Here is a 25,577-nt window from a genome sequence, read left to right as displayed (position 1 = left end):
GCTTGAGGTCAGTTTGAGAACAACAATATAGGAATCCACACAGACAAAGGATAAATTTGGAATTTAAATAGCTGTGCTCAGAACCATTTCTCCCATTTCAAAACCTCCCCCATTTCAAAATCTAAACAAGTGATTCTGGATTGGAATGTTAAGAGTTTTTAAAAGAGAGAATCACAAAGAACATCCTATTGGAAACAATGTAGCTAGAATCTTATGTTAATTTTTGGTTGACACCTGTATCCTGTTTGTTTTTGTTTTTGTTTTTGTTTTTGTTTTTTTTGAGCAAATTAAAGTTTTTTTCCTTGGGTACAGCTCATTTTGCTTTTCTCATTGTACTTATATGCTGAGTCATTTTCCATTTTCCTGGCTCAAATACAAGGCAATAGTTAAATGTAGGGCTCAAGATTGTATGATTTATGCCAGGCTACAACACAGCTAGGATACAGTGCCAAGCCTTAAGATTTTCTAGGTAAAAACACACATAATATTTGACTATTTGAATATTTGTGACATTCAGCATTATAATAAAGCCTAATCTGGAGTCATGAAAGGCTAAAGTCACCAAGTCTTTCATTATTTTCCACTGGTCTTTTCACTCAACTTCCATAAATACTCTCTTAATTCATAATACTTGTGCTCAAATTTGACACATATTCCTAGCTGTGATGTCTCCCGTTTTTGCAGTAGTGTAGTCTGTTATCCCCAGACCATAAGATATAGAAACACATCTTCTGATTCCCTACACTCCAAAGGTATTATGTGTTAATCTGAACACTTTTCCTTTAAGGAAATGACAGTTAATGAATACATGTGTATCTCATGACTGTTTTCTCATCTTTCAAATAACACCAGGAATTCTTTCAGGTGTCAGGTGCACACCTGTAATCCCAAACTTGGAACGCTAAGGTAGGATTACCATGTGAAGTTACTGGACTAAGATGTGAGCCCACAGTCAGCCTGAACTGCATAGGGAAACCATGTCTCAAACAAATAGGAAAAAATGTATCTATTATTGCTGATATCCTTGAGAAGAAGAACTCAATAGTTTGAAACTCTTAGGATCATACCTTTTAGGATACATCAAGTGAGTATAAAAACCAATAAGACTATGTTTAAGGATATGGAAAACTCAAGAAATATCATATTGCAGACTCTTATACAGATTTAATGCAATGCCCATCCAAATACAATTAGTATAGCTCACAAATATAGAGAAAACTTTTCTAAAATTCATTTGGAAACAGAAAAGATCTAGAATACCAAACACATTCCTGGGCAACAGAGGCAAGTCAGGAGGCATCACAATCCTTCACTTGCTATAATACTAGAAAGCTACTCTCACAAAATCACCAGAGTCCTGGCAGAAAAACAGACCCAATAATCTATCAAACAGACTGGAGATGGAGACACAATTACAAACACACTCTGCTACCTTGTCTTTGATAAAGGAGCCAAATATGTTCATTGGAAGAGAGATAGCCTCTTTAATAATGCTGAAGAAAATGACTTTCCTCATACTGAAGACTTAAACTGGGTCTATGCCTATCACCATGCAATAGACTAAAGCCAAACTAGCTTGGAGATCTAAATATTACAACAGAAACACTAATGAGGCTTCATGAACAAAACACAAAATTTGAAGAATCAACTTCAAAGGATCAAGCACTAGGACTCCATCTTATTAAAAAAATATTTGTACATCAAAAGAAATCACTAACACAGTGAAAAGACAATGCAAAGTTTGGGCAAGGGGTATCTTTCCATTTTCTGATAATCTCTTCAGTATCCTTTTACAAAGTACTGTAATTTTCAATATGTAAGTCCTTGACTTTCTTTGTTAGGTTCATTCCAAGTATTTCATTTTCTTGGAGGGTATTGTTAAGGGTGTGATTTCTGTAACTTTTCTCTTAGTGAGTTTATTGTGTACCGTAATGCTCTTGATTTTTGATTGCCAACTTTGTCTCCAGGTACATTATTGAATTTGGTTAAGTCTAGAAGTCTTTTGGTGGAGTAATTGACATCTTCTACATAGAATATCATGTCATCCATAAATAATGATAGTTTACCAACTTTCTGTTATATGATTATTCTTATTTGTCTCTTATCTCTAATTGTTCTGCCTAATGTTTCCAGAGCTATATTGAAAAGGAGTGGTGATAGTAATCATCCTTTTCTTGTTCTTAATTGTAGTGTGAAAGTTTTTAGTTTTTCACCATTTAGTATGATGCTGGGGGTATTTTTGTCCTTGCTTGTTTTATCAGATTGAGGTAAAGTCTCTCTATTGTTATATATTGCAGGATTTTATTACAAATCAGTGCTTGATTTTATCAAAAGCTTATCATGCATTTATTGAGATGATCACCATGTGACTTTTGTTTTTACCTGAGTTGATATAACATTTAAATTTGTTGATTTGCATGTACTGAAACATCCCTGCCTTCATGGGATGAATCCAAGTTGTGAGGTTTTAAAATCTTCTTGATTTGCTACATTCACTTTGCTAGTATCTTATTATGGATTTTTGCAACTATGTTCACTAGGAAAACTTCCCTGTAGTTTTTTTTTTTTTTTTTTTCTTCTGGTTGTGTCTTTCTCTGGTATTAGTATCAGTGTAATGCTGGTCTCCAGGAAAGAGATAGGGAGAACTGCGTATCTTTCAATTTCATTAAGGAGTAGGGGCCTTCAATTTTCTACACATTTCTTATAAAATTCAGCAGTATATTCCTGAAGACTTGGACTTCTATATGTTGGTCAGTTGCCTTTTTGTTGTCATTGTTTGCTTCATTTTAATGTGTTTTGCAGATGGTCTTGCTATGCACTGGAGTGGCCTTGAGCTCACATTGTAGCCCTGGTTAGTTTCAAACTCACAACAATCCTTTTATCTCAGTCGCCCAAGATCTGGGGTTACAGGCATACACCACCCGGCCAGTACCCAATAAAATTTAATTATATCTTCAGTCTCATTGACAGATACTGCATTATATAGAATTTTTATATCTTATTGAGTCAGCTTTGGCAATTCATGTGAATCTAGGAATTGATTCATTTCTATGTTATGCAACCTAGGGAAACATGAGTTTTTGAAGTAGATACTGATGATCTTCTTAATTTTCAAAAGATGTACAATTATCTTACTGTTTTCATTCCTCAATGAATGGTTTTAAGTGGTTCTTTTCTTCTTTTGATGTGGTTGGCTAAAGATTTATCAATTTTATTTATTCTTTCAATGAACCAACTCTTTGATACATTAAATCTTTTTATTGTTTTTATGTTCTGCACTGCATTACTTTCTTCTCTGATCTTTTTAGTTTCTTTCCTTTTATTGGCTTTGGGGTTTTCATGCCATTTTTTTTTCTGGAAGTGTGAGGTGCAACAGTATATCTTTATTTATGCTCTTTCTATTCCCTGAAGTGAAATTTGAATACTATTAATTTCCCACTTTGAACTGCTTTCATTGAATCCCAGGAGAACCAAGGTTTGCATCTATATTTTTGTTATGTTGTAGATACTTTCAGGTTTCTTCCTTTATATCATCTGTGACCTATTGATTGTTTGGCAGAGTGTTACTTAATTTTCATATATTTATGAAGTCTTTGTACCTTCTTTTACAATTATTTCCCAATTGTATTGCATTATGGTCAGGTAAAATGCATTGGGTTACTTCAGTTTCTTTGCATTTACTTCAGCATGTTCTGTGGACTAGTTTATATGGCATGTTTTAGAGAACCTCGCCTGCATACCTGAGAAGAATGTTTATTCTGAATATGTTGGGTCACATACTTAGTAAACATCTATTCAGTTCATTTATTCACAGATTCAGTTCTACTTTCTTATTTCTTTGCTGATTAATAGTCTAGTTCATGCATTTGTGATAGTGGGATATTGAAGCCTCTTGGGTCAATTGTGTTATTTTTTGTTTGTATTTTCTTCATGTCTTTTAACAATTGCCTTATATTGTTGGGTGTCCTTGTATTAGATGCACACATATTTATGATTGTTATCTTATACTTTTAAAAACTTTCCATTAACACATATGCAGTGAGGCTCTTTATCTTTTTGGTCATTCTTGGTTTGAAGTTCATATTGTCTGCAAAGAGAATATCTACTCATGCTTTCTTCTGGGCCTCTGTTGCATGGAAGACAGTTTTCTGTCCTTTGACTTTCAGTCTCTGAATTTCTTTTTGAATTAAACATTTTTTCTGTATACAGCATATTTTTGTATCTTGTTTCTTGATACATTTCACCATCTATTTCTTTTGGTTGATGAGGTGTGATCATTAACGATGATATGTATTGGTTTGTCTTTGTGGTAATATTGTTCTGCTGTTGATTCTCTGCTTTTCTCCACTTTTTAATTACTTGTGCTGTCTGGTTGTTTCTGTGTTTTTCTTGGAATTGTGGCCCTTTTTACCTCTCTCTAGTATAACTTTCATTACTTTTTCTATGGTCAGTTTTGCAGTCATATATCCCTTCAGTTTTTCTTTTTCATGGAAGTATCTTGTGTTCCCATTAATTTTGAAAAATTTTCAGGATACACCAATCTGGATTGGATGTTCTTTCCTTTCAGGACTTGTACTTCTGTCCAACTTCAGGAACTGTTCTTCTGTTTCAACTACAGCTTTCTTCTTTACTTGGATATTTGTGTTGAGAAGACTGAGGTAGGTTCATGAACAAAAATGAAGGAATCAAAGCATACAAATTGATGAATTTGGAATTTATTAATAGAGTTCAGGACCACTCATATAGATTACCTGCCAATTTCAGAGTCCAAACAAGTGGCTGAAATGGAGACTTACAAAGCTTTTAAACAGAGAAACACAAAGTAACATCCTATTGGAAACAATTGACCTAGAATCTTACATTAATTTTTAGTTGACACCTGTATCATGTTTCTTTTGTTGAGCAGGGTAATTTTTCTCCAGGTAATGCAGCTCATTGTGCTTTTCTCACAGGACTTGTACTCTGAGTCATTTTCCATTCTCTTGGGTTAAATATAGGCCACCAGTTAAAAGCAGGGCTCAAGATGATGTCAGTTATACCAAACTACAACAAAGACTGCTAAGAATTTGATGTGTTTTCAATTATAAGTGATCTGTGACTTTTCCTTAACAGCACTTTATACTGTGATCTTGTGCTGTATTTCTGAAATCTTGAATATTATATATCTTGGTGTAGTTTTATTTGGGTTATGTCTGTTTGGAGTTCTATATGCTTCACTTATTTGTATGGCAAGTTCTTTAATCATGCTTGGGAAGTTTTATTCCATTATTTTGTGAAGTTTTTTTATGGTATTTGTGTTGTCTCTGGCTTTCTTATTGACCCCAATCAATCTCATGCAATTAGTCTTTGATGCATTTTGTAACTGTTGGATTGATCTCTAATAGTCCCTTGCTAATTTTAAGATAGCATTGTTTTCATGACAACTAGCTACAATTTTGTCTTCAAGATCTGAAATTCTAAACCTCTCTTTTGATCAGTCTGTGCATATAATTTTAATCTCATAGGTTTTATATATCTCTTATGTAACACTGAACTTGTTGAACTCTTGTTTGGATCTCTTTCATGTATTCCATTTCTTCGCTATGTTGGGCAACCATTGTTTTTCATTGTTTTCCTCTGCTCATCTATTATTTTATTTGTGTGTTCTCTAATATATTTGACTTAAAGTATGTTTTTGTATCTGAAAGATTTTCTCTGTAAACTTCTCCACTTTTTTTCAATTCTGGGTGATCAATGCAAACAATTTTGAGAACAGTCTCTAGTTGATGGGTTGTACTGTCATGCACCACAAAGGATCTAATATGCATTCTGCATAATAAGTAAACCATGTGCCTATCATCAGTGTAATCGATATACACTGCAAAGAAGTGTATATTGCATCAGGCAAGGGGTCCTTCAGTCAAATGCATGCTCAAGAACAAAGCATCAACTGTCCTCAAGTTAAGACCTCGCTAATGGAGTTTCTGGGACCAATCTTTCTATCACAGGAACATGCACATTTATACTTTGCTGTATATACAATGTAACAGAGACACATGGAGATCTCACTGTGTGCTGACTGCCCCAGATCCCCAGAAGCAGCCCACTCTTTTGGAGACAAGTGAATCCACACCACCAATATCTGGTGAAGACTGAGTCATGGAACAGAAAGCAAAAATGAAAATCAGGCAAATCTTCTGGAGGAGTCCTCAGTATGGCTCCAATGTCCTGCTTTTGTAGCTCTGTTCAGATCACTGATTCTAGCAAAGTGTTCAAAACTGCTGTCTCCTCTCTGACCACAGGCTACAGGCTCAGAAGTGGATGTAACAGTGACAGCTGAAGGTGCCCTCTGCCCCTCTGTAGCTGCTGTCTTGGAGGACAAAGCCACTTGTCCTCCTCCATCTCCCTCCCCACCTCTCCCACCCAGCTTTGAAGGCTGAGCTGCTACCAGACACTCTGTGTGGAGATGCTTAGCAGGGTCTTGAACATATATTTATCTGGCACATAGCTTCTGAGTAACTTATCACGGGAAGGAAAGTTATAGTAAAAAGTGACATCTGAGTGGCAGGAATCTTGCTCTGTACATCATGACTCCAGCATCCATGTGGTGGGGATCAAAATACACAGGGTTCTTGCCACAATCCACAGCTTTTCACAACACAGAAGCCCTACTGCTGATGGCACAGGTGCTTGCCTCACACCAGCACACTGACCTACAACCTCACTGTGCAACTGGACTTGGGAAATCAATTCTGCTGTGATTCAGGTGAGAACACAATGGAAGCCTGGCAACTAGGTGACCAAAACAAAAGAAGATTTGATGGTGGCCATATCCTGAGGCTGGTCATTGAGACAAAGTCACATTGTACACTAGTGAGCCTTCTGCCTGTCTCCTGTCTGAGTGCTGTCCAGCTCCTGAGGGGCCCACAGCCATGCCATTAGAAAGCTGGCCGCACTGCCACACGTTATAATACCTTCCATTGCTCTTAGGACAGGACCAAAATGCATGAGCCAGGGGGCAGGAATTTGCATGCAGAAATGTTTGGGCTGGGACACACTTATTTGCCTTTATTCCAAAGTGTAGCACATATCTGAGGGTCCTGCTTCATGGTCTGGTGCACCCAGCCTTTGTTCCCTGAGCAGATACAATTCTGCCCATATCATATGAGCAATTTCAAAGATACTGTGTCTACTTGGATTCCGCCAGACAGAAGCACCTGCATTTGTCTCCCCACATATCCAGGAACACATGCATCACACAGGGACCCAAACCATAGGTCAGGTCATGGGTTGCTCCACAATCAGATTGATCTTGATCCCCCAGTTCTGACCACCATGTCCTGAGAAGAACTCTAGAGCTAGAGCCAAGAATAGAATTCCTCGTAGCCTCAGTCCCATGTTGTGAATCAAGGACAACACATTTTGGTTCTAGTTTGTTGTGGGTGACAACAAATCATCCATACCTGTGGGTACTGGATTCTCTCTTCTGGGGGAGTACAGGGCAGCTCCCAGTCCAGCCAGGGCTAGCACAAGCCCAGATGTGTGCTCTTGAGAGGAGAAGTGTGTATAAGAGGAGGATGGAGGGATACCTGGGGAAAGAGAAAATGGAAGCTGGAAGAAGGCTAAGAATCCCTGAGCTGCACAATGGGTGGCACTTCATTTTGTCACCCAACATACCTTTTGGCTGATAGCACCAAACTGCACCAGCTAAATTTTGGGCAGCTACACATGCAGTGTCTCCTCTTGTGGCTCCACCGAAAGGTTCAGAGAAGACTGGGCTGGACAAGGAAGGACCTGGGTAGAAAAGGTCAAGCAAGCACACAATCTGTGTTGTGCAAATTCACTGCCAGACAGAGCCAATGTCTACTGCCACACTGACCCAGAAATAGCAGGCCAGGAACTCCCTTGTTCAATGCAAGAGGCCCATCCTGATGCCCTCACAGGCACTGGGGTCCGCACATCAGAGAAGGGCTGCCCACCTCTGTGGTTTCCACAGCCCCTGCTCCTACCCTTGTTTTGTGCTCTCCCTCATGGTGCTCAGCTCTCACATGGTGCCACACAGAGGGTCCTCGGTTTTTCCATGCTACCTGGCACTGATCCTGTGCTTCAGCTGGCTGTGCACAATAACAGTTGAAGTGACTCCCCCCAGGCTCAGAGAGTAAGGGAGGCCACACTCCCAGTTATATTGCTGACACATGTGAAAGTGGGGCCAAGAGATGCTATTGCCCTGGACTTTCAGCCTGGGAATGATGCCCATCAGAAGGTGGTCAGAGCAGCAAGCAGGGGAACGGCACATCGGTTGCTTGGAGAACCATGTTCCAGTCCAGGTCAGGACAGCTGAGACCCTCAGTAACCTGTGCAGCACAGGGGCAGGATGGAAGTGAGGCAAATGTCATCACAGGACTTAGGAAATGATACCAGGGAAGAAGAATGAAACTCAGTCCACTCTCAAAAGGTGTACTGACCAGGGATTTGATCTTTATTAATCATCAATGCCATGGATCAGGGCACAAGGCGTTTGGGTTTGTTCACTGTGTCTGATGTATGACAGTCCTTGCAGGCACTTGGTAACATTGACCAAAGAGGATGACATTGCCTCAATGGACAATTCCATCAAGAACAACCTATAGCCCTCCCAGTTTACAGGTAGCCCAGGAGGAGACAATCCCAAAGCAGTTAGCTGCTATGCAGGAGGGGATAGGGTTAAGCATTCATTCTTTGGGAAGGTGAGGGTTAAGGAAAATACTACCAGTAACTTCAAACACCCCTTTAAATTGTTTACTTATTTCAGATGACATCCTCAAGATAAGGAGAACCAAGAAGTCATTGCTTTAGGCTGAGGACTTCACTCAGCAGCTTCAGCACCTGCTTAGAAAATGCAACATTGCGAGTTTGATCCATGATACTGAAAAAACCAAAACAAAAAATGAGAAATTACTTTAAACCAACCAAAAGAGCACACACACACACACACACACACACACACACTTGTAAGTCATCTAGAGTAAACAGTGTTTGTTACAATGACCCTATGAAACTGGCATAGTTGTGCACAATTGTAATTCCCATACTGTAGGAATCTGAGACAGGAACATCAGAAGTTCAAGCCTAGGCTGAAGAATATGGAAAGTCAAAAAAATGGAGAGAGAGTGAGACAGAGACAGAGTTAGAAAGAGCAAGGAAGGAAGCAAGACTCATAAGGCCATGAATTCAATCCCCAGTGAGTGAGAGAGAGAGAGAGAGAGAGATAGAGAGAGAGAGAGAGAAAGTTAAACAGAAAAAAGCTATGCACACATTATAATACCCAAATCTCTACTCAGAAGGGTTCTAATCCACCATTTATTTCATTTGATTTTGTCTTTTTGAATCAAGGTCTCACTTTGCAGTTCAGGCTAGACTTGAGCTCACTGTGTAACCTAGGTTGGTCCCAAACTTTCAAGAATCCTGACTCAGCTTCCTGAGTGCTGGGATTAAAGGTGTGCACCACCATGCCCTGCTTCCACTATTTTTTAAAACACAGGCTTCAGAAAGGTTTGCTGGAGGGAGATACAAAATGCACTCAAGCGTGGAATGTGGGTGCTCAAAGAGATGAGGCACCTAATTCACCAGTTCTGATGCACAGTGCACAATGCAGCATGATTTATAATGTGATTCCAGGAGAGCAGGAAAGTGTCTCCCTCTAGAGGTGAGGACCAGTCCTCCCCATATGGGTGTGATAGGTCTCTCCAGTACAATCCAGCTGCCCTTGTGTTGGGGAGGCAGTTTTGACAGTTACCCCAGCAGGTCTCTTCAACTGCCAATAGTCAAGAATCTGTCTTCACTCTGCTATTCTCTGGCAGTGTATGCTTTTGGCATTGAAATCTGCTGGGTGCACCCCCAATGCTGTTCCTTTAGTAGTTAGGAAACAGTGTCAGCAAAACAAAGGGGCCAGAGATATGGACTACTGAACATTCATCATGATTGTCAAGACTCTTTTGAGACATGAGCCTCCCATAATACTGCCTCTTTGGCTGGGAACAATGAACCAACCAGGTTGATGGATAGGTGCAAGGAAGGCAACTGGCAGCCTGAATTTCTGAAGATGCTGGCAGATGCCAACCAATGATGATTCTGCTCTCAGTCAAATACTTACCAGTCATGAGGTTATTTAGCCACTAGTCCATGAAATTAGTGCCCTCTGGAAGAGCATGGGGTGGGATGCAGCTGCCTCCTTTGTCTGTGGCCTGAGGCTCACAGAACAGAAAGGGAGGTTCCCCGACATCTGCCAGGTCACACTGCCTGTCCATGGGAGCCTGGCAGGAAGTGAAAGAGTGCAGAGCAACCTCCCTGGGAAGACATGCTACCTCCCTCCCAAACCATGACCACATACTGGAATCCACAGTATCTGGTACCTGGGACGCACCACACCCTGCCTGACATGGGGTTCATGCTCCAGGTGACAGAATATGGTACCCTAGGGTTAGGGTTCCCACTGAGCACAGTTTCCATAGATGCCTCTGCCTTTTGGAGCCTAGGTTCACCCCTCACCTGTTGGAACCTTCATTAAGTACTGCTCTGTTATTCTGAGACTGTGAGGCAGCTTCAACACAGACAGTCATGGCCTTGGCCATGACCAAGTGCTAGGTCACCAGTTTGAGCAGCCATAGAGAGCATGGGTTGAGAGGATCACATGCAGTGTCTGGGTCACTGACCCCAACACTCTATTCTGTGCACCGAGGAGGAGGGGGACTTCCTTCCTGTGTAGACAGACCCTTGTGGTGGGGAAAAAGCCACTGCTCAGCTGCTGGCTGCAGACCGCATCATAGTGTTCTCTTTTGCTCTGCATAGCTCCCATGGAGCATGAAGCTCACACTCTGAATGGGCTTTTCCTACTAATAATCAACCCCAAATACATCAGGTGTCTGACTTTGACAGAAGCTTACTTTTTGGAGGTGAGCAGCCCTGAGCCTGGATTTTTTGGTGTGGGATTTCATCAGTCCAGGTTCACCATGATCTCACAGGTCAAGGGCCCAGTCTCAGACAGCACACGGCTTGAAAGGTGGACTGTGACACACAAGGCCAAGTGCAGGTCTCTAATTACACAGGGCCAGCACTGCGCCTTTGGGTATCAGATGTGTGGTCTAAAAGGGAAATAGGTTACACTCAGCTGAATTCAGCAATGTGAGCAAGAATTCCTGAGGCTGAGAGCATGGGAAAAGTTATAGGAGGCTGGGTCTCTTGTGTCCTGTCTTAGATACTTTTCTCTTGCCGGTGAGGCAAAATAACAGACACCCAAATTTAAAAAGGGGAGAGTGTTTTAGTTCACAATTTGGAAAGGTTTCAGTCCATTACCTGCTGGCTTCAAGGCAGGGTGGGACATGGCAGAGGGCAACAGTCCACGGCAGTGGAAAACGGTAAAAACAACAGGTGAGGAGGGGAGAGGAAGTCTCCTTCCACCCCTTACAATGTAAGCAGGTACCAACCCTAGCGCAGGTGTGCCACAAACACCCTTAATCTCAGCATTAGACCATGAATCCTTCACAAACTTAGTTTCAGCAACTTTTGAAAAAAACATTCTCCTGTGACTACATGAGGCTTTGGGGGTACAACCAGATGCAAAATGTAATGTGTGCAATATGTACTACCAGTGAGAGATGGTACAGCCTTCTGATCTGGCTCTAATGCAGAAACTTCAATCCAGAAGCTAGGGACTCACTGCTTAATTTCTAAAGAACCTTCCCATGTACATAAGAAGCTCTGTTACCCAAGTGCTCACTCAGGTGGCCATGAGTCCCCAGCAGGAAACAGGGATAAGGATGGGGTTTTTTCAGGCCTCAGATGCAAAGCAGAGGCCAGGCAACCCAGGTAGAGGGAGATTCACTAGGGCTCTGAGAAAGGCTACCTGGGGGCTGATAAGTGAGCCTGTGCTGCTCTAGGGTTTGGGGAAACAGAGGGTGAGAATAAATTCTAGATGGGGAGGCAAAGGTGGGCGAGATCAGCTTCCAAAAGGACACAGCCTGGCTTCCCCACCAGGCCAGCAAGCCCCAGGTGCTGTCTGAAAGGCAGCCATGGGGAACTGTACTAAAGGACGTGGTTCATCACATGGATGGTGGTTTCTGTGATGTCACTAGAAAGGTGAATCCTTTCCCACTTAGGCAATCCCAAAACAGACAAAGTGAGACCTCCTGGTTTCTGTCCTGGCTGGTTGTTGGCTTTGAGGGCTTCCTGGATCATAAATGCTGGTGAACACCCCTTAGTGACTATCTGCTCTGTGGGCCTGGGTGTCCCTATCATCCCTACCATGGGGGAGCAGGGTTATGAGACAGGGCATGGCCCCTCCCAGCTCACTGTGCAGGGCAAACCCTGCAGCTCTATGTGCAGCCTGTGCTTCCAGAAGCTGCCATGTCTCTCTGTGCTATACTCAGAACTCTGGGAGGCTTTAGGAGAGTCCTGATGTCCCGATTTTCTGCTTGTCTGAGATCTCAGAAGCTTCTTGCACACTACTAGGCACTGCACCAACAGTGCTGCCCCATACATCAGCCTGTAGCACGTCCCTGCAGGGCTGCAATCTACATACCTGTACCACAGTGGGACCTCGCAATAACAACAGATGCCAGCAGGGGGAGAGAGTGACCTAAGGAGATTCTGTAATGAGGCCCAAAGAGCACAGGGGATATTCAGGGTCAGATTACATTTTCAGCACTTCCCAAAATGGTGTGTAAACAGCAGGCCTGTGGTCCTGCCCCAAAAGGAACCTGGGGTCTAATTCTTCAACTATCACCTCCTCTCTGCTCAGCCAACATGGCCAGGTGCCAGGTCACTGTCCACAAATTAGCGGGAGCCTCAGAATAGGGACATGGACACTAAGTCACTTCACCTCCTGTCATGATTTACTTCTGCTGTTTTAGTTCACTGTAACGCCTGGGCCCATTTATCCCTTTGGCACTGGTGTGACTGTGCTTCTACCCTGTCCCCAGCTCTGACACATCATCACATCAGCAGGGGTGCACTCACCCAAAACCTAGGCCCTTGCTACTTTGTCCATGTCTCAGGGAAATTATCCAGGCCCCTCTCGTCAGAGGTTGAGGCCCCACTAGGCTAAATGACATTCTACCAAGAGAGAGTGAACACAGCCACTCAGCCTTTCATGGCTAAGGAAACCCAATTTCTTCAGAAGCACCACAGGGAAGTACCCTGTGTGTCATCACATACAGGTCCGCACTCCCTCACCCAGAACAATCCTGTTTTCTCATCTCCAGAATGTGTGGTTGTCACAGGACACGTGGGGTGATACTCTTCATGTAGGAAGCTAATGACTTATTTGCTCACAACTGATCTGAAAATGCTATTATTTCTAACTTCTCCTTAACCTTTGTGTATCACTACACCTTCCAGCACTCACTGTGGGGCATGGCTGGGCCACTAACTCCCCTGCCTCAACCTCTGAGTACTGGAATGACAGGTGTGTACCAACATCGCTGACTGTGTCTTCCTTTTTAAATTTTCTTCAAAAAATACTTACTCAGAGTTATGTGATATTCTTATATTTTCTCAGGTTGATTATACAAAATCAAATCAGAAACCACAGAAAATACAGTTTGAAAATCCTCACCAACATATAACATAATGTAAAATAACATAGCATAACACGGTATCAACTCCTGTACTTTCACTGATGTCTGTTACTGTTATGTTTCTCTTCACATCATCTTGAAGCTACTGAATTATTATTTCATGTTTCTCTGTTGTTTTTACAAGTTCTAACCTATCACGATCACTATGTATGACACTGTCCTCAAGCTATCCTCAGCTTCTTATAAATAGCTTTACCAGCTTTCAATAGTTTTTTGTCTTGGATATCTCCTTGCATTTGATTCATGGATTCTGCTTATTTTCTACATTATTCATTCAAAGTTTCAATCAATTTCTCATGCTCTTGTCTTTTTAAAAATCTATTTCTTCTCTAGCTATGTTGTGCAACTAGTTTAATAAGGTTGGTATTTCTGTCTTTGCATGGGACATTCTTTCTAATTTGATTTCTGCTATAGCCTCGTGGATTTCACTCTTTACGTCAGTTGCTATCTTTCCAGAGATTTCTGGTATATGACTTTTAAGATCCTCTATTTCAGTGTTACCTGTGCTTGCTACTGATTCACTAGATGTTTGAGATTGCATTTTGCCAATTCACCTTGTCATTTTCATCCTTTGGGTACATATTTGGTCTTCCAATCCCAATAGTGTGGATTTTAGGGTCCTATTGTGTGGTTGATTTTTGTGCAATTGCTGGGTACCAAAATGAAGAGGAGAGCCCGTCACCTGAATTCCTCACACAGGGCCTGTTTTGTGAGTCCTATATTCTTCCTGGACTAACTAGCCTAAAAGAATAGATCTAGGCAAACTCTTAGTTCTTGCTATTGCTATGTCTTTAGGTTGTTGCAGGTCACCAGATATCCCTGTTTACATTGTTTTTGTCAGCTGAGGCCCTATTGTTTCACTGGGTGTTTTATAAGCTCTTTTAATTTTCTCCAAGTGAGAGGAGGCCTTATTGGTACACTCCTCAACTTGTCTGATGTTCTCTGTGTGGAGTGTTACTCACTCTCTTGCCAGGTTTGCCAAGGGCTTGTAGTTGGAGGGAGCTTCATTTCTGCTCCTATATACCCACTGCAGACCTCTATTTTAGGGGCGCACTCACCACACTGACTGGAGACTGCCAACAGCTTCTGTTTGCGTGAAGGGTTCCTGAGTCTCTCATCGAGCCAGCATCATAATCCACTGTAGTCCAAAGTTTTAGGAGAAAGGGTCAGAGCCAAAGGTCAACTGTAATACTACATCCAGCTGGTTGGGGCATTTCCAACTGTGTGGGCCTGAGTGGCAGTCCAGTGTGTCCTTGGTTGCCAGGTTGTGGGGCAGACCCATGATGGCAGTCTGGGAGTCTCAGGTGAACATCCATTTATTGTAAAACCTCTTATTCCTATCTCTGTTGGTCAGAGATATAAATGCCATATTCTACATGAAAGACAGTGCAAGTACCTTGTTGGGCTGTGGCTCCCAAATCAAGGCTCATGTGGTTTTGCAAACCCACCTTTCACATTTGAGAAGTTTCATCCATGAGCAACACCAGGCCTAGCAAGTAAAGTTAATGGCATGGGCGCTGCATTAACAAAGGATTAGGTCCATGATTTTTGTCCTTGGTAGCAACACAGCCACCAGAGAAAAGCACCAGGCCATCTGTACAATATGGTGGCACCTACAGAACAGTTTCACAATATTGCAGTGTGTCCATAATAATGGGTTTGATGGTGTCGTTGATATATGGGAATACCCAGGTGGTGTCCTGGTCAGTGTAGGGATAGTTATTGTCAGCCCTTGGTAACACAGACTTAAGAAGCTTCCACAGTAAGCCAAACAGTGGGCATCGCCCTGATGAGCTTGTTGCCACCTCAAATATCTGTATCATTTTTCAGTGATACACAGTTACCCAGGTGAAAACATATCCACACCACAATAGGGTGCCCCCATGCTGCATTTACCTGTTGAACAAAAGTGGGGCTGCATCCAGTTATGCTCCTTAGTTCCCTGTTATCCATCCCCAGACACTGTACATAACAGGCCCCAGTCCCTGTGGTGCAGTCATGCTCTCCATATCAGCACCTTGCTGGTCTGGCATCTCTGATCCCAGGCTGCTGCTGTCAACATGTTTATCAAAGTCTGCTTATCTGCTCACAGGTTGTCCTTTTCACATTCTGTAGAACTTGTCACATAGAGGCAGTGCTGGCTGGAATAAATTTGGCATGTCTTCTGTGGGCACAACTTTGTATTATCAGACCCATTTTCCCATAGCTATAACACCCACGTTGGGACAGTTTCACTCACATTTTCACTCAACTGTCTCTACAGCTCCCATATTCCAGGGCTATGCAGATTGTATATGTGTATCATGGGTAGAGAGGAGCAGTCCCTCAAGTCCCCCTCCTTGGGCTAGGGGCTCCTCCACCTCCACCTTCTGTCAAGTAACTCACAGAGACTGTCCTGGTCATGGGGCCTTAACCTCAGTAGAAGGCAGAGCTCCCTGGTTCATGCAGTGTGATTTCAGCAGGAGCCTGCAGTGATTGGAAGGCCTCTGTGGGATCCACATGTCTATCACTTCTGAAGGCCTTCAACATGCTCTTGGGAGTTATGTTCCCTTCCAGGGTCTGTACATGTCTCTTAACATTATCAGTAATCAGGTAAGTGAATATTCATCTCACAAGGAAAGACCCTGCTTATGTATTGAAGAGCATTAAGAGCCGACTTTTTTTTTTTTTAGGTCAAAGTACACTGGTATTGGTGAGGAAGGAGACTCCTTTTGCATTGCTAGTGGTATATTCACTTCAGAAATCATTTTGGCAGTTAATTTAACAGTAGCACACATGACTACCTTAACATTCTGTGCATCCATTCCTATGTAATGAAGAGAATTTTACAAGATATTCACATCAGCTTTGATTTCAAAACTGAAAACTACAATGTGAATATCCAATAACATCTAAATTAATAAAGAAACTACAGCAAGCCATGACTTGAAATTCTAATAAAAATATAAAAACACTGTACAGTAACCTCAGAATGATTGATTGGTGAAAGAAGGCAGAGAGGACAAATTTTGTCCAGTCATAACATACATTTGCAAAATATTAAAAGATACAAGGCAGGTCAGTCTGTGCCTATCTGATACAAGAGATAATACTCTGTTCTAATAAGAGTTGCTGTGGATCAGGAATCCAGGAGGCTTTTCTGAGGCTGCTACCATAGTAGTTTGGTACATAGAGCTACATACTCAGTGAACATGCCACTTGGGCAGAATTTGCTCTCAGACTTTGTCCTTTGTCTATAGGAAGGACTCAGGACAAAAGCCTAATGTCTCCTCTGTCTGGTTTCCCTTTTGTCACTCAAGGTTCATCAGCCTCTCCTCAGGGACGCTGCAGAGATAGCAGTGACTTCTTTGAAGACAGAGATCCAGAGAGGGACCAAAAAAAAAAAAAAATAGGAAAAACCACCATACTGGGGAGAACAAAAGAAAAGATCAGGAGATTGGTCACAGTTATTTTGTGTGAACCTTAATAGTACCATCACATAACCTCTGCCATATTCAGTTATTTAAGAGTGAGTCAGGAACTGGGGAGAGAGCTCATGATACAATACTTGCTTACCATGCATGAGGCCCTGGCCTCAATTTTAGCACTGCTAATGCAAAATTAAAATAATAATAATAATAATAAGCCACAAAGTTAGGACCATAGGGCTGGGCATTTAGCTCAGTGGCACAAGTGCCTGCCTTGCAAGCAGGCAGTTGTGAGTTCGTTCCCCGGTACTGATAAAAAGGAAAAAGACAAAAAAAAAGTTAGGACCATAACATAGGGAACAGGCTACTCAGGATATGGCCATCACAAGATGAACTTTCAGCTACTGAGTAGGAGCACAGGCCATAGGCCTGTTTGCTCACACAGGTGTGAATATAGAAGCTATGGACTTAGATATGGGGATGTAGCTCCATCCATAGTGCTTGCTCAGCCTGTGTGAGGTCCTGATTTGAGTCCACAGCACCAATACATAGAAGAAATTGAGATGCTTAGGGAAAATATGGATGGCTGAGTCAATGCATTTCCATACCCTCATGAAGCCACCAGGGAAACATGTCCAGGAGGTGAGTCTCATTTCTACCACCACACAGCAGGAGCCAGCATTGTGTGCACTGTGTTCCACCTCCATCCTACCCTTTCCTGGATTTCACTTCTAATTCTGTGCTCTATGTATATGTGACACCAGCCCACAGATTTTAAAAGTGTTATCTCACATCACTGATGATGTTCCCAGGTGGCAGATGCCAGAATGACCTCCATAGAGTACACTATCATATCGGGAAGCTCCTGAGAGGCATGGTGTCTTGTCTAGGTTGACATAACAAAGCAGAAAAACAAGTTTTACCCAAACCCCTGACTTTTGCATCAGAGCTGAGACCCTGCCTGCACTGCTGTTTTTTCTTAGCCATGGGAAATATTTGCATCCTGCCAAGGATCCATCACTTAGGTGAAGAAGCTGTTGTTTATTGTGAAGGACAATGGAGAGTCATTCTGTGGGATGCCCTATTATCCAGAGCAGGAATTTCTGAGAGATATCATGGTCCACACAGAAATTATGCAGGAAGCTGGTGGGTGCATTTAATTATCAATTTACTAGGCTCTGACAGATGTAATGACCAGATTAAACATAAACACTGTTGTCTTGTGCTTTAATGTTGTGCAGGCCACACAGTCACCTTAGAGAGAACACTATGTAATACCCACATTACTGTGAATGTGCCTAACTTCCTGGCCTCTGTACATGTGAACACATAATAGGGTAAGGGGAGTTCCTCTAAGGCACACAGAATGGGGTGATACATCATTATATAAACTGAAGATGGAGGAAAGGCAGGCAGAACCCACACTCTCTGTCCACTCACTTTGCAGATATTTATAGTACATCACCCCTGTAGAGTGACCATGAGTAGAGTAACTCTGCAGACACCACTCTTGCTCAGAGACAACAGGCCACAAAGGTTGGGAAGGGAGGTTTATGTTAGGCTTACCTGAAGAAGGGAGGACAGGTGGTCACAGCACTGTTAGGGACTTCTATCAGCATGTGAGGACCACCTGGGCCAGCACTACCCCATTCAAGGCAAAGAAAAGGCTGGGGTGGGGCTCTGCAAGTGCAGCAGTAGGTTGATGTCCAAATCTATAACATGCCCAGTTGAGTTAGACCAACCTGAGCTCACTGAAAATGAGAACTGAAGTCAGAAGGGTTTGGCCTGGGTCTGTGGGCCTCTGGGGAGTGCATGGGAAACTTTAGACAGACAAAGACTCCAAGATTTTGGGCCTCCTGCAACACTGAGACATGCAGAAGTGAGTAGCTCAAAGAAGAATGGTAAGCTCTCCTGGGGTGGATTTGTGCACAGAACTGTCTGTGACAGGCACTGGGAAGTTCTAGGGCCTGCAAGGAACAAGGATAGTTGGTGATTTTTCTCCTTCTGCTGACACAGGGTAGTACCTAACTGAGCTCAAGCCCCACATGCAGAGTTTATGCTAGATCCATCTCCAGTGACCTCACCAGCTTTGGGATCAAAGTGAAAACTATGGCCAGGCAGCCTGTGTTGAGAAATTCTAGAGCTGAGGCTTTTACTGGCTCCACAGCAAGCATCCTGAACTCCACTTAGGGCCAATCCTCCAAAGCACCTGCCTTTCCTTTCCCCTCTCCTTGTACACCTTGTATTATTTTAAGTTTACATTTCTACTACTAAGTCTGTAACTCTTCTAGACATTGAATTCAGTACAATTTACCTTTAAAGATAAGATACCATTTGTTTCATCATGTTCAATTCAATAGCACATAAGTACACCATCTATTTCTACAATTTCCACAGCTATTGATTTCTAGCTCTCTACTCAGTTTTGGACCCCCCATACCCCTGTCCTCTCCTGCTATACCCCAACCTCCTCTGACCTTTTTCTCACTGCAATTTAGTACTCTGGGTCTTTAATAATTGTTTATCAGATTCTGTTCAGTCAAATTTTACTGGAAGACACTGGCTGCTGTTGCTCTTTGATAGATGAGAAAACCCCAGGTAGACAATTCTATCAGGAAAATGTAGAGACCATTGTGTACCTACTCATCTTTTCATTTTGGAAAAGTTTTCCCATGACTTCAGTGATAGAAAGGAGCTACAAAGGTCTGATTCATTGCATTTGAAAAACAGAAACAAGTATCATGTAGAAACTACAAGAAACCTTTCCTTACAAGCCATAGTCAGACAGATAGTTTGTGATACAGGTGTAAAAGAGGTGTCATGAGTTCATTCTGTGAGAGATGAAAAATTCTTATAAATCAAAAGAGAATCACCACAAGTGACCAACAAGGGCAGAAAACACTAAGCCTCCAAAGCTGTTTCATGCAGTCACACATCCCTGAGATGTGCTGTGTCTCCATCTGATAGCAGGTTTTAAGGCAGTTCCTGAACAGCACTGGGGAGAACATGGGGGGCCAAGCAGAGCCCCATCTGGCAGCTCCCATCAGAGTGCTATGACTTACAGAGGTTTATGACTTACAGAAAGTTGCACAACTTTGCAAGATTTCTTTTCAGGAGTTTGATTCACAGCTGTTTAAAGCAGGAAGAAACTGGGACCATCTCTATCTTCCATGTAAAGGGTATAGGGCATCAGTGTGGGCCACAGAATGCAGGGAAAGCTGGGGGGATGCTGAGATTGGTCTCCCTGGGTCCACAGGAAAAGAAGCCAAGGAATCTGATCATGAAATAATACATGGATGTGAGAATAAGGATCTCGGTTTTCAAAGTGAAATGTCTCTGACATTACGGGGTTCTGTCCTAGATCCCGGATCTCCCAAACTAGTTTATGGTGGAGGTTAAATAAAAACAAAATTATATGATTTGTAGGGCTCCACTTTGAGGGTAAAGACAAAGGATTGTCTGTGTCAATCTACTTACATTAGGACCAAGGATAAAGGGCAGAGAAACTGAGGAAAGTACAATCAATGAGCAGGACCTTGGGAGTCACTTCAAGGATGTCTCCAAGTAATGAATCAAGTCAATTCAGTAGCACTGTCTTATCATGAAGACATGGTAGAAGTGACACTGTAGGAGTAATCTTTGCATCTGCAGTCTCTACCTAGTTAATTGGTGTTGGAGCCAGACTGTCCACAGCTATAGCCTTATCTTGCCCTTTGAGGTATCTCTGGCCTCACAATCCACTACAGGCCTCCGCCAGGACCTGTGATTCATATAGGTTCACTTACTATGAATCAGCTCCCATCTCCAGGCAATGGGCCTGGGCCTAGGACAGATTGACAGCTACCCATAGAAAGTCAATTAGTAAAATTTAAATCCTGCTCAGAGTTATTTCATCTCCTGTTAGTTTCCAACATGACATCAAGGTGCATCCACACATAGACATGTAAGAATGTATGTCCAAGAATGGTGTCTCAGCACTGTAGTTCCTTCTGGTGACCCTGGCTCAAATTAAAAAAGAATTTTAAAACAGAAGTTAGTCTAGTTCAGTGCAAGGCCCTTGTCATAGTTTATGTCTGTGGCCCCCAGGCCTCATGCGATTCTATTACGCATTTTTGACTGGTTCATTGTTTATCCCTTGGACCGGGGGTGTGAGTGCTACACTGACCTAGGGGTGGAGCCAGGATGTGATGTAATGGCAGAAAGAAGGCCTGTCTTGCTCTTTTGCCTGTTTCCTCCTTGCTGTTTGCAGCAGCCATGAACCTCGGCCCTGCCATGCCAGCCTGCCTTAAAGCCAACTGAGTATGGACTGAAACTTCCAAAAATTGTAAGAAATAAACCTTTCCTTTCCCAACTTTTGGCATCAGGTATTTTGTCTCAGCAAACAGTATAAAGTAACTAAGACAGCCCTGCATTCAATTCCTACAATTCAGTTAAGGAAAAAAAAAAAGCAAACAAACAAACAAAAAAACAAACAAAAAAACCCAAAAGAACTGGGAGCAAGGTGCATGCCTGCAGAGTACCACTGCTTGGGCTTTCTGAAGAGCAATGTGCCCCAAATACCTTGAGCCTTCACACCTTTCTTTGGCAGTCTGATTTTAAAATATGATCAGTTCCACGAGAGATAGTGAATGGAGGATGTTTACCCAAGAATACAAAATCTCAGTCACAGTGAAGAAGAAATTTTGAATTCTCTACTAAACATTATGGTGACCACAGTTAATAAGAAGACAGCTTCAAAACTGCTAACCAATGGGATTTACAGTCCTACTCACTGTGAAAGAATTTGTAGATTAGTAAGGTGGTAGGTACATTAACTAGATTGAGTCTTTCTACAAAGGATCCATATTTTAAAGGCACATTTTATCCCATAAATATACATAATTATTGCAAATTTCTAAGTAAGGATAGCCTGTACCTATACTCCCAGCACTCTGGGAGGACCACAAGTTTAAACCCAACCTGTGGAATTAGTGAATTATATAGACCCTGTCTCAAAAAAAAATTTTTTTAAATTGCAGGGGCATATAGCTCATGCACAAAAACCCAGGATCACTAAACATAGAATATAAACTGCATAATATGAAACTGCATACTTCATACTAGTTTCGTACTATGCAGTTTTAGAGTATATAGTTATATAAAGTATACTATAGTATATAAATATACTATAGTTTCATAGTATATAAACTGCATAGTATCAAATCTTTAATCTATTTATAAGGGTTTTCATATTTTCTTTATTAGTATCTACTTGTGCTACATTAAAATAAGAGGAAAAAGTGTTTGTTCATTTTGTTCTGAGATAAAGTCCTGCTATGTACTGCAGCCTGACCTTGAACTCAGTATTTCAGGCTAGCTTGGCATTCCCTGTTGATGAACCTGTCTAACCCTCCAGGGTGCTGGGATTACATGCATGAACCACCATGCCCAGCAAGAAAATTTTTTAAAAATTTTATTTTAGAGAGAATGAAGCCAAATGAAACAAAACAGAATAGATTCAATCAAAATAAATAGATGAATATGGTACATCACTTAAAAACAAAATTCAACAGTAGGTTGTTTGACCTGTCTCTCAGTCTGCACAGAAAATGACTCAACATCTTTCTGAACTCCAAATTTTCCAAGATAATTGGACAAATACCTAGATTTTGAAAGATGTAAACATGGCTTGTTTAGGCACCAGTTCATGTCAAGTGTCAGGGAAAGAACAGAGAACTCTGAATTAGTATTTCCAAATTCTGGAATTTATCCCAAGAAAAAATGATATATGCTCATTGCAATTTTTCTAAGACGAACTAGACTTTTGTACATGGTCAGTAACAGGATAACTAAGTACACTTCTACCTATATAATAAAATTATTCAACACTATACAAATATATAAATGATATGAGCAGAACTGGGTAGTAATGGTTAGAGACAGCCAAATATGGGCAAGATGGGTATTCTGTAGCAAGGTTCAATTATGTGGGTGAATTATTTTTATTTGTGGATTTAAATTTTTAAACCCTACTGATCACACTTTGCCTTGTTGTCAAAGCCCCATGCTGCATTCAGTCTCCTCACAAAACCTAAACACCCAAGTGGCACCAATATTAAAAGAAGCAGAAACCCCTTATCAATAGAAGGGACTTGAGCCAAAGCATGTGCAGGTAGAATAATAACTGCTATCTTACTCTAATATCTTGGTCCTCTCTCAGTCTGCAGGGAGGAGCTCGGAGTGGAATGAAATCCTCATTTGGGGGGTAAATGTCCCCCCCTCAGCACAGCCAGGCTCAGTGACAGCAGAGGCCATGTGAGACCTGAGCTGCTTCCCGCAGGTCCCACTCCGGGGCTGGGCTCCCTGCAGCGCCTGGTGGAGACCAGCGACTCCGGGCCGCGCGCCAAGTCCTGGCTGTGCCGACCCCTGAAGGAGAGGAGGGAGGAAGGGAGAGAGGGGCCTTGCGGGCTGAGGCCGGGTCACCCCCAGAGCCGCGCCCGCCGCCCTGGGCCCGCGACCCCGCCGGCAGAACTGCCCGCCTAAGGCACCTGCGCCCGCTAACCTCGGGGCCACCGGGCCGCGGCGCCGCTGCTCACAGCCGGCTCCCGCCCGCCTACCTGGCCCAGACCCAGTCCCGGCGCCGCCGCAGGCTAGGCCACTGAAGAAAGAGCGTTCAGGTCTCCAGAGGGCTTCTCTAGCGGCAAAATGGCAACTCCGTGTACAAGACCGGCATCCACTGCGCGGGCGAGGCCAGGGCTGGCGCGGGACTGAGTGGGATGCGGAAGCGCAAGGTGCGGGACAGTCCATGGGCGCGGCCTGCGCAAGTTAGGCCAGGTGGAGTGTAATCTTCGCTTGAGGCCAGTGGTGGGGCTCATTGGCTTGGGAGGCGGGGCAAGGGGCGTGGCCAGAAAGTTGGGACCCAATAGGTATGTAGTCCTCCTGTGGGGGGGGAAGGGGCGTGGCTTTGGGGGTTGGGTGAGGCTGAATGGAGGTGTGTTGCAGGTCTCTGAGGAGGCTTGTGGGAGACTCTGAGCCCCAGGCCTACTATGACAGGAAGCAGAGAGTGGACTGAGTCTAAGGCTTGGAATTTATGGATGTCTGGACTCAAATCTTCCCAGGCCTGACACTTTAGGCACACTGCTTCTCTTCTAGGAGCCTCAATTTCCACTATTGTTATTCTCCTATTATTTCGTTTTGAAACATTGTGGGGTTTTTTCCATTAAAAAAACAAACCATAATGAATGGCAATACTCATCTCTTGGCACTGCTGTGAAGATCCAATGAAGAGATCTTCCCATGGTTCCTAGCATATAGCAAGTGCTTAGATACAATTGTTATTTGTGTTGTTGCCCTTCTTTTATTACAGAGAAATGAGTGCTTTCGGTATCCATCCTCTGATTTCTTTATATCTTAAAAGTATCTTTATATGGGGGCCGGGGATTTAGCTCAGAGTCATATGCACCTGCCTTGCAAGTAGGCGGTCGTGAGTTCGATCCCTGGTACTGATAAAAAAAAAAGTATCTTTACATGTTAATATAACATATTAATAAGCATATGTAGCACTTATAGGTGTCAGGCCAGGGCCCCTTTGAGAGACTTTACATATGTTAATTCTTACAAGAGTGTGAGTTAGGAATTATCTTCATTTTCATAGCTGTGTGAGCCTAAATGCCAACATTAAATACGTTTTCCAATAACAAAACAGTGGACAGAATTTTAACCCAATGGGCCCAACACCAACATCTCTGTTAACTAACCCATAAATAGCACAGCACCGCTGCAGTTCTGCTTTGGATTTTTCACATGAGTGAGGCATGAAATTGTTCATGGGAGGTTGCACAGGTGGCTAGTGGTAGTTTGTGTCAGGGTTCACTAGAGGATCAGTTTTAACTTGTGTGTGTGACAGATAAAGGATTTACAAAGGAGGCTTAGGAAGAGCATCTGCAGAGTCAGGTGGAGAAGAACGCAAACTTGCCAGGTGCTCATTGGAGATGCAAAAATCAACACATAAGTCTAAGGCCTGGAGCTCACAGCAGAGTCCTGGGAGAGTCTCTGGCAGGAAGCAGAAGAACCTGTGCTAGGAGCCTGGAAATGACACCTAAGGTGAATGCAAGGACTTGAACTCTTCTGAAGAGGCAGAAGCCAGACTTTCTCCTGTCCCTTTTACTGCATCCAGGATGCAGGCCTATTGGTTCCCCACCACACAAGAAGGTCTTCCACCTTCAGTGAGTCAGTAATCCACACACAAACACAAAATTGTGATAAAGCAATCAGCTAGGTGTTCTTTGTGTGTTTGTTGTTGGTTTTTTGAGACAGGATTTTGCTATGGAGTTCAGGCTGGCTTTGAACTCACTGTATTGCTCAAGCTAATCTCAAACTCAGATTTTCCTGCCTCAGCCCCCCAAGTGCTGAGTTTACAGGTATGCACCACCACACCCTGTTCTTCCTTCCTTTGATTATACTGATTCCAGCATTCTTGCCATTTTCTTCTGAATCAATTCTGGAAGTCCTCTTATAAGGATCTTTAGTTTTGCTTTTGTGGCTGCCTCATTGTCTTGAATCAGTTCAAACTGTTTACCTTTCATGGTCATTTTGATTT

The 25,577-nt window shown here is 42.6% G+C and overlaps 1 protein-coding gene across 14 annotated transcripts in view; it reads right to left on the bottom strand.

Annotated features, from left to right (window-relative positions):
- LOC134476164 (uncharacterized) overlaps positions 1 to 23,841 on the bottom strand; it is a 70,814-nt gene extending 46,973 nt beyond the window's left edge. For 7 of the 14 annotated variants that reach the window (XR_010047718.1, XM_063249411.1, XM_063249412.1 and 4 more), the window contains exons 1-3: positions 23,596 to 23,841; positions 7,657 to 7,773; positions 7,443 to 7,568 (exon numbers count right to left, since the gene is read on the bottom strand). Coding sequence is in view for 7 of the 14 variants with exons in the window: in XM_063249411.1 (XP_063105481.1) it covers positions 7,443 to 7,568; positions 7,657 to 7,773; positions 23,596 to 23,785 (433 nt within the window). In the remaining 7 variants the exon portion in view is untranslated. Of the gene's footprint in view, positions 1 to 7,442; positions 7,569 to 7,656; positions 7,774 to 7,988; positions 23,405 to 23,595 lie in introns of all 14 variants that reach the window. The other 7 variants (XR_010047721.1, XR_010047722.1, XR_010047724.1 and 4 more) reach the window with 4 other exon arrangements.
- Between the last annotated feature and the right edge of the window lie 1,736 nt (positions 23,842 to 25,577).

The sequence above is a fragment of the Cavia porcellus genome, unplaced genomic scaffold, assembly GCF_034190915.1.
Source record: "Cavia porcellus strain 051 isolate PalLab524CR breed Dunkin Hartley unplaced genomic scaffold, mCavPor4.1 scaffold_5, whole genome shotgun sequence".
In the NCBI taxonomy this organism is placed as follows: Eukaryota; Metazoa; Chordata; class Mammalia; order Rodentia; family Caviidae; genus Cavia; species Cavia porcellus.
This window is presented reverse-complemented; position numbering and strand designations above follow the sequence as displayed.